The 9,978-nt window shown below is 37.9% G+C and overlaps 1 protein-coding gene across 1 annotated transcript; it reads right to left on the bottom strand.

The window, feature by feature from the left end:
• Nucleotides 1-2,839: 2,839 nt before the first annotated feature.
• Nucleotides 2,840-9,502, bottom strand: LOC145110977 (zinc finger protein VAR3, chloroplastic-like). Its single transcript, XM_079047284.1, has 6 exons — nt 9,460-9,502; nt 9,301-9,381; nt 4,719-5,307; nt 4,446-4,548; nt 4,080-4,318; nt 2,840-3,946 (listed from the first exon to the last, which is right to left on the bottom strand). The coding sequence occupies exons 1-6, from the start codon at nt 9,500-9,502 to the stop codon at nt 3,073-3,075; spliced, it is 1,929 nt and encodes a 642-aa protein (XP_078903410.1). The 3' UTR covers nt 2,840-3,072.
• Between the last annotated feature and the right edge of the window lie 476 nt (nt 9,503-9,978).

Below are 9,978 nucleotides of genomic sequence, written 5' to 3'. Positions count from 1 at the left end.
CAGGCTTGGGAGCCTGGTGAGCATATAGGGTTTTCAACCCACAATAAATAAATTTATTATGCTTAAACATCAAACAATCAACCAAATTACCCCAACCCCATTATCTTATTTATTTCTTAAGGATTTACCCTAAGAATCAACTATCACTCATTCCTAAGGATTCATCCTAAGGAATAGGCACGAAGTCACATCGTCGCCAGAGTTTATACAACATACACTAAGTCCATAGCTGCCAGGGTTTATACAACATATGCTAAGTCCATAGCTCTTATTTATCGACATTATTATTCACGGGAATCCCCCCTGCAATACATGTCAATGGGTTTTTAGAGTACAACTGATGAACATATAGTTCACACACTTACAGGTTGCGAGCCTGCTAATGTTCCACAGATCATCTAGAATAGTCCATGATTGTCATTCATACTCTGTTGAATGACGGGGGCCAACGTTTGGGTAAGTGATTCTCTCATAATTCACCACTCACCCTCAACTCATGATCTATATCACTGATCATCTCATTTATCCAACTCATCTTACATCACACACCCACTATTTCATCTACCCATGTTTTACCCAACATTTTTGTAGATAAAAATATGTATACAGTTTAAATTATTTAAAAACTTGTATAAATCATTCCTTCAACATCCATCTCAAATAAACAAACAATATATATTCACACAACACGTATTTTATATAAAATACTTCATATCTATGTGTAAGGTGAAAGTAACTACACACTCACATGATTTGATGATAATCGGGCAGCACTTCGTTTCCTAAAACGATCATTTCTAATAAAACCAGGAGTTTTATTGAGAAACCGGGCTCTGCGAGGGTTGGGCTTCAAAACCGAAAAGATAAATTTCTCGGGCTTCTCGGGCACTTTGAGACGTGTTTCGGGTGTTTGGTATGATACCGGGGCTTTGGGGGAAGTTGGAATGAAAGAAATATTGAAAGAGGGATGAAAATTGACAAATTTCCAAAGTATCCCCGGGAGGTCTCGCACCCTTCTATTTATAGGGGCGAGGCTTCTGATCGGACGGCTGAGAGGCTTCCAGGTGGCAGCAGATCTGAAGAGGAGTCACATGGGTCGCACGTGCGAGGGTCCTGCTGTAGGCTTCTGATTGGACCGAAGTCTAGGTCCGAGGTTCGGATCCGAAGCAAGAGGGAATGGAGACAGGTGGTGCGAAGGTCGGACACGCGGCAGGTGGTGCGAGGCTCGGACGAGGCTGCACACGCGTCACTCCTCGGATGCGCCACAGCTTCGGATGACTCAGCAAATTTCGGACACGTGGCACGCATGGAGCGAAGGTGACGTGGCCGAAGCATGACTATGCGAATTTTCTCGATTTTTGTGCAAAAACTTCTAAAATCCATAACTTTCGCATACGAGCTCCGTTTTTGACGTTCTTTATATGCACGTGTAGGTAAAATTACGCTCTACAACTTTCGTTTAGACTTTGTCGGCTAATTTTGAATTTAATTTTTATATTATTATTTTTAACAGACCGGGACAGGGAATCCGTTAAAAATTCATAACTTCTTCATCCGACGTCCGTTTTCGTCTGTCTTTTTACCGTTGTACTACTATTGACGAGACCTTCGATTCTCGTTTAGGTTGTGTTGGCTAAAAATCACTCGATCTAAAATTCGAGTTTTTAGCTGTCTACTGCTAAGCTGAAACTTAGAAAAATCATAACTTCCTCATACGAAGTCAGATTTGGACGTTCTTTTTATACATACTCTCGGTTTAACGAACACTACGACTTTCGTTTAGATCATTAAGACTAAAAAGTAGTTTATCAAAAACTCACTTTTTACGACATTCGGCACCGTGCCGGTTTTGTCGCGAAACTTCGACAGGTCATAACTTCTTCGTTATAACTCGGATTTCGGTATTCTTTATATATCCGTAATCCTTGTCACAACCACTACAACTTTCTTAATAGATATCGGCTTTATCTAATATTTATTTTCAACGCTCATTTTTATTCTTAATTAATTAAATCCTAGTAATTAAGCATAAAACACATAATTCACATAATTTCTTTTTCATTTCTTCAAAATGAGTTACAAAGGTTATAACTATCACATCAATATTAATGCCTAGCCTAGAAACACGGACATTACAACATATCCATTCAGTCGATTCTAATTCATTCCAACGCTTCTAACTTATAGATCTGGACTCCTTAGACTAGCATTACACGTAAAGTTGCTAACTTTACGTGCATGCATGGTGTTATGAAGCTAAAACAGGGTCATGACTGAATAAAGGTGGCAACTTTGAGCTTCTAAAGCTCAAGAGTACCCAAATCTGAAATCCTTACATCCCCAAAGGTCCAAAACTCGGAATGACCTGGGAAATTGCCCAAAATGACAACATACAAGCTAAGAAGGAGATCTAAGTGAATAGCAGCCAATGTATAAGCTTTATACCATGGTACTGTCTGATGGATGAGATTGAAGGAAAAAATTAGATACATCCTTTATGCGTGAATGGAGTGGTGTTGACAGGAATGGGGAAAGTGGAACCAGAAAATTCAGAGGATATGAGAGAAACGTAAGTCTGATTAGTCTCTCGGTTCCCTGTAATAAATGTTGTTTAGGCCACGTTATAAGATAAATAACCCAACACTGTCTCCCTCCTACTCCCGGAATAGGTGGTTTGTTGGGTGTTGCATCCAATTGAGACCCGCCCGCTGGCTGACAAACATCAGCCATCTAATTGTAATTGTAATCAGATCCGATCCGTTCAAAAATTTATGATCTAAATTACGCCAAATCAGTTATCATCTGACTAGATCTATCTATTCAATAAAAGCAGAGACAATTTGAAAAGGCCAAGTCTTTTTTGTGTTTTATAAAGATAGCGACATGTCCACAATGTGACGTTTGATGGATAATATCATTGTTTTGCAACTTTTTTATGATGACCAAATAAGTAACTTATGAGAATATAATTCTGTCAAAGATCAACACGACATCTTGTGGTATTAGTAAGCCTCTTGTAAACAAGCACCAGCCTCAGTTATGATACACAATTTAACAAAAATTTACCCCAAGTCACCTGCCATTGTTATCCTTGTGTAGTCGGGGAGGGGGATTCGTTAACCTCCTTTCTAATGGTGTTTTCCTCTTACTCACAACAAAACGATTCACCCCTTTCCGCATCGGCATAATCTCCGGAAAGTCTTCATCCGGAATTTGACTCAATTCCGATATATCTTTAATCTGTGCAACACGTCGGAACCATCTTTCCGCTTTCGCCTCTTCTGACATATCCAAAGGATCCGTTTCCTTCACAGCCGACCCCTCCAAGCTTTTTCCATTCCACCCGTTTCTAACCTCTTCATTTTCTTGATTCCGGGGGGGTTCTCGCACAAGATTAGTGTCAGGAGCTTCATCCGTCGGAATTGTGCTTTCCGATACCTCCTTGCTGTTGTCTTTCTTGGAAAAATAATCGGGTGGAAATGGAACAAATGGAACGAAGTTGGTGTTGCTTCCTTTCTCCATGGATTCTTGTTTATATTTAGGGGAAGTTAATGATCGATCTTTTTTCTTGCTAACCACAAACCGGTTTTCTCCTTTACGGAGTGGCATAATCTCGGGAAAGTCTTCATCTGCGATAACACTCGGCAAGTCCGTGGCATCATGCAACTCCGCCACCTTACTGAACCATTTCTCTGATTTCTCTTCTTCAACCGTATCTTTAATTTGACTTTTAATGTTAGATGCCGGTTTTTTTTCTTCATCAGGCTTTTTAGCAAACATATCGGCTGGTAACGGGACAAATGGGGCGTAACCAGATTTGGTTCCATTTGGAACTTCTTTTTTGATATCTTGTACGGATGTTTTCATCTGCCCAATGGGTTCACCTGATCGACTGCATTCGCATTTTAAGCACACCACATTCCTTCCATGATTGAAAAAATTACATCTGGAAAGGAAAGAAAGTTCAACCCTTTCAATATTATAGAATATGCAATAAGAATTTTAGTAGAGGTGAGGAAATGTAGTTAGATGATTACTCCTGAATTGCTTGATCAAACAAGACAAGAAATGCAACTTACTTTGAGCATAGCCATTCACCTCTCTTCATTGTTGGTCCAATCTCATTATATTTCGCCACAGTGGGCAGGCTCAAAGCTGCCCCGCTACTGTTAAACTTAGCCATCTCTCTCAACAAATTTCGGGCAGATGATTCAGTAGCCTCCCTAATTTTTCTTTCAGGATATATAATAGGATTGCTTGCATAACTCAATATGTACTTCATCAAGTCCACACTTGTTGCTTCATTTGATTCGTCCCCCTGCAATTGTTGAAAAAATATGCATTTCATATATAAATTGATGAACCACACCCAAAATCACATCCATGTAGTGTCAGTTCTAGCAATATAGTTTTGACTGATCAACCACAATCAACCAGATACAAACCTGTAAGAAAGATCTCATTTTTCTCTCAGTTTCAAGGGAACTTTTGAAAAGGAATGGAGACCCTTCGTCTATTAGCACCTTGATATCATCCTTCGGAAGGCACCTGGACACAAAAATCATATGAATGATTTGTTGAGAAATAATACAAATTGAAGGTGGTGTTTGGATATGCGTTTTTAAAGAAATGATCAAATTACTATTTCGAGAACTGTTCGAAATTGGGTGAGGAAGAATAAATGAAGTGATAAGTATCGTGAAGAGGAGACTACAAACCCTAATATTTCAGGCCTATCATGTGCAAAACGCAAACGGGAACACGCAGCATCCAGAAACTCCATTGATAAACTCTCATTTGGCACAAATTCCTCCTTGATATTCCTATTTACGTCGAAAGCACCGGACATGGATATAGATTCGAGAAGGAGTGACCATTCCGGCCACGGGTGGGACGGTGAAACGAGATAGGCGTCGGCGGGAACATGATTTTTCTCTTGCAGAGTGGATTGAGTGTAAAATTGTTGAGAGGATTTGATCGGAAACAGTGAGTTAGCGCGATAGGGGAGGAGGAGGTGGTGAGGGACGGTGGAGAGGGGAGGCAGTGGACAACTAAGAGAGTGGCGGTGAGTTACACAGAGGAGAGTAGACGGTCGGTGATGGATAGGAGAGATTGGTCCGTTTAAGAGAATGGAAAGTCTTGAAGAAGCCCCGAACATTTGATCGGAGAAACGGGAACCACCGACGACGACCATGTTTGGATTGGCCACCGGAGAAGATGTGGCTTTAAACGCATCAAAGACTACCAGATATTGTGTTTGAACACCGTATCTGCAAAATACCGCTTTTACCCCTCTGCCTGGTGAAACTGTTTAAAAAACCGACAAACGAACATTTTTTTTCTTTTTTTATAAAACAAATATTCTAAAAATGATCGGTACCCTCAATATCCTGTCCGAACTACTCTTCAAATTCATAAGAATTTTTTCATTTTTAATTTTTTTTACTTATGTCTGTAAACACATAATTATTTTAATATATTCGGATTATGAATGATATGATCTAGTGATTTCTCATCAATGGTCATGACTATCAATCGAAGTATAGCATGGATATCTAAACTCTCTAACACAACTAAAGTCACAAATTAACATTACCTAACCTTAGGATTTGATCGATCTCTAGTCCTAACAGTTTAATGATATTCGCTCCATATCAGCTTAACGGCCCTCCGGCCGCTTTTTAGACCCTTAAAATCGCAGCTAGGGGGTTTAGTTTCGTTGGGAACGAATTGGGGTTGAAGATATATCATTAGGGGTAATTTTCGTCTCTATTTATAGCTTATAACTGGTCACCACATCGTGGTTGACCGCCACCACATCGTGGTCCTCGTCGAAATCCCGTATTCTCCACGTCAGCCTAATGGTCGCGGACATTCCAATCACCACGTCGTGGTTGGACAAATCATCAAATTAGTATACTAAACAAGTCAAGAATTTCGTAATAAGTTGCAATCTCGAAACCCAAGCGAAAAGATAAACCAAGCAATGTGTATGATCACGAATTCTTGCAAAAAAACAACAAAAACCTAGTAATCAATTTAACAACTTTAACCCCAATGATCATGCAAGTTAAGGGCACTAAATTGATTTTAAAGGTAATTTGGACTCCAAATGATAGAATCTATAGACTACTATTCTTTGGTCAACTCTAGTAATCAAGCAAATATTCTGATTAAATACTGCTCTCTAACACAATTAAACAACTAATTTATCACATATACTAGGATATGGCCAATCCTATCTCTAGCAATTTAATGATCATAAACAACTAGGTAAATCAATTTCATGCAATTAACTGTAGTTTAACTACACAAAACTTGAGACTAGGCAATAAAGATAGAAACTTTAACAAGCTAGGTTTAGATTTATCAAACAATATTTAAAGTAAAAACCAACTTCATCAATCCATCAAATAAGAAATCAACACATAGTATTCAAGAATTCATCTAATCTAAACGAAAGCAATGTCATGTTTTTGTTCCATGATTTCACTAGGATGGGGAAGCCACATATACACTATACATATATTGGCTCAAATAAACATTAAAACTCGCATCGGATCGTCTCACACAACGCTAGCAACCTAGATCTAAATACAACAATATTTTTGTATATAGATTCAATTTTACATTACTATTTCAAATCTTTCTAATAATTTTTTTAAATCTTAGTCAGTTTTTCAATTTTTTTAATCACTAAGCTTGCATTCCTATATTCAACCCCCTACCCCCACACTTATTTGATGCAATGTCCCTATACTTTGTAGACTCTTATTCTCTTAAAATTTTGGCGCCGTTGTCGGGTAACGATTTTTAATTGATTTGGTTTGTTTGATTATTCGTTATTTGTTTTTAATTTTTAGTTTAATTTTATTTTTTTTATTTTATTTGATAACATGTCACTTGTCAGGAAGGGTTTTTTTTTTTGCAGGAATTCGTGATCATACACATTTTTGGTTTATCTTTTCGCTTGGGTTTCGAGATTGCAAGCTATTAGGGAATTCTTGACTTGTTTAGTCTACTACTTTGGTGATTTGTCCAACTCAATCCACGAGGTGTAGTATAGCAAGACGTATCGAGGTGGTTAAGTGGAAGACCGAACTCTTGCTACTCTTGAGTAGTTGGATCAACTATTTTTCTACTTATTAGTTAATGGTGCAGAGAAAACAAATGAAATAGTCTGACGCGTCCTGAAAGTTTTTGTTTTCACAAACCACTTCTTGAATGCAAAAGATTTAATCAACAATTGTAGCTTGATTGCAACGAAGACGAGTGATCGTCATATCATTTTTAGTTATTTTGGAGTGCTTTTATCTTTTTTTTTTTAGTTTTAGTTTGTTTAATTTTGTTTTTCATGTTGATGCTTGTTAGGTGCATTTTGTGCACCTTTTTTGCACACCTTTTAGTCCCTTTTTATGCATCTATTTAACATAGTTATTCTTCATTTTTATTGCATTTCATCATATTCATGTTAGTCTCTAGAACAACCTTTCTTGCACACTTTCATGTTCTTTTCAGGTAAACCAGAGGTTAGAACGCGCTTTGGGAGGTGCCAGGAAGCATTGGTGAAGATTTCGGGATGATCGGACGAAGAACAGAAAAGTTGGAAAAATCAAGTTTGGATTCGGAGTCAGAGGGGTACACGGGTCGTGTTGGATTTACACTGAAAAGTGAGCACGGGGCGTGTTTGACCAAGAAGAAGCTGTTGACCATGCTGAACACGGACCGTGTCAGTTTAGTGCAAATCAACATGGGCCGTGTTGACTGCTGAACATGACCCGTGTCAGTTTAGCCTATTTTGACACGGGCCGTGTTCGACCCAAAAATTGTCTTTTGGCAGTCTTTCCTATTTTTCATATCACGGGAATTGGGTCATTTTTACAAACACACAACATATCAGAGCACATTTTTAGAAGGGATTTCGAAGGTTTTTGCAAGGATTTGATCATTTATCATTTGGAAACATTATTTCTCTTATTTGTAAGTTGTAATTGCACATTATTTTCATCTTTTAACTTGTGATCTTGTTCTAGCCATGTGTGGCTAGAGCCCTAGTTTCTCCAATTTCATGTTTTGACTTCTTGGTAGTGATTTCAATCATATAACATGATGTTTGTTTTCAATTTCTATCTAGTGAATTTGATTTTGCTTTAATCGAATGTTTGATTCTAATTGTGATTCTTATTGGCCATTTGAATTAGGGTTAGGTCATTCAAGTTATCTATTTTGCAAAATCCGTAATTGTTTTATGAAATTGAACAAGTAACAAATACTAAATTGAATTCTTTTGAATAAATTTAGTGTAAATCATTTCACACACTTTTACACTCCCGAGCTTGTGAGAAGTATTGGGTGTTGTTGGGAACATTCACATCAAGCTTAATGCAATCTTTTAATCGAATTCTAAGAGCTTGTTTAGATTAGGTTAGTAAGGTTAGGGTTAATCAAAGAGCTTGTTTTGGTTAATTAATGTGGTGAATGGGAAGTGTTAGAGCTTGTTAACACTTTCAAGTACCAACTTAGATAAAACTGAACAAATATTGTGTCATCTTTGAATCACATTGCTAAGTTGTCATACATGAAGTTGGAGTCCTTACACAATCTGAATTTAATTCACTCATTTAGCTAATTACTTGTTTTTTTAATTTGTTTATTTAATCACTGCATTCAAACTCCCCCTCTTTACTGTTGGTGACCATAGTACCTTGTGCAAAGAGGTATAGACTGATTATCTCGTCTCTCTGTGGATCGACCGTACTTGCCTTGTACTACCTTTTAGTTCAATATAGTGGGATTGTTTTGGAGTATATCGTACCCCTTTATTTGTTGGGTTTGACATGCCTAACAAATTGGCGTCATTGCCGGGGACACGGTGTTACTAATTGTTTATGCCAAGATTTTTGTGAGCAGGTACATTTCTATAGAAAAAAAAGTGTCGCTCAGAAATGAATACTCCTTACATTGAAGACCAACTTTCTGAGCTAGCTCAGTTAGTTATGATGATTGGAAATGACCAAAGTGTGCAACCCACACCTATTCATTGTGATTTCTGCACTCAAAATGGACATCATTCCGATATGTGTCCATATCTACAAGGAGAATGGGAAGAAGTGCAAGAAACGGGAAGCTACTACTGGTCAAACCAATGGAGTTATGATCAACCTCAACATGATCAATGGTGGGAAAGCAACCAAGCTTGGGGAAATAACCAATTCCAAAACCCATCCCAAGCTTAGGGAAATGACCAATACCAACTAACTCCACAGTTCCAACAACCATATCCTCCACCTCCCCACCAACCTGAAACGTCGGGAATGTCCTTAGAAGACATTGTCAAAAGCATTGCCACTACCACCCAAATCTTCCAAGAAACAACAAAAGCTAGCCTCAAAAGATTAGAGCAACAAATTGCAAAACTTACTCAATCTGTGAGTAAAATGGAAGCTCAGAGCGAATTACCATCGTAGACTGATGAGGACCCAAGGCCTATCATTTCTACCATTACCTTTAACGATAGGAAAATTGTTGATGACCCAAGATTGCAATTTGAAGACGAGGAAGAAGAGGAAGAAGTAGAAGTGGATGAGGATGTCAAGGAAACTATAGAGGAGGTGTTGTGTCACACCCCCAAACCAGAATGGCGGAAACATTCGGGGGTGGGTGACTTCACGTAGTATCATAACAGTTGAATATTTGTAAAGAAAGTAAACACAACCATCATAAATATAATTTAAAAGTTACATTGTTGAATACAATACATGTCTCAAAATAAATTACAATATGATGATTTAATAAGTTTTAAGACTGACGTCTTAGCGTCCCTTCTCCAAGTAGTTTTGAAAAAGTAGTTTTGAAAAAGTGTCAACAATTAAGTTGGTGAGTTCATAAGTGTTTTTGTATAAGAATAGTATCCTTTTTAGGGTAAAATAACTAAGTTTGTTCCTAGAAAATCCAATATTTTCCATATATGTGTGGTAG

Source organism: Lactuca virosa, chromosome 5, assembly GCF_052849685.1.
Source record: "Lactuca virosa cultivar CGN04683 chromosome 5, Lactuca_virosa_CGN04683_v6, whole genome shotgun sequence".
NCBI classification, from domain to species: Eukaryota; Viridiplantae; Streptophyta; class Magnoliopsida; order Asterales; family Asteraceae; genus Lactuca; species Lactuca virosa.
Note: the sequence above shows the minus strand (reverse complement) of the source record. Positions and strands in the feature narration are given on the sequence as shown.

Bases quoted from the DNA above. Each gene is read 5' to 3' on its own strand.
- LOC145110977 (XM_079047284.1), bottom strand. From the start codon at position 9,502: ATGGTAGAAATGATAGGCCTTGGGTCCTCATCAGTCTACGATG. The intron at 5,308-9,300 runs GTTGGTGGGGAG...TTTTTTAAACAG, and splicing joins GGACATTCCCGACGTTTCAG to TTTCACCAGGCAGAGGGGTA. The intron at 3,947-4,079 runs GTAAGTTGCATT...TTTCCTTTCCAG, and splicing joins GGTGAATGGCTATGCTCAAA to ATGTAATTTTTTCAATCATG.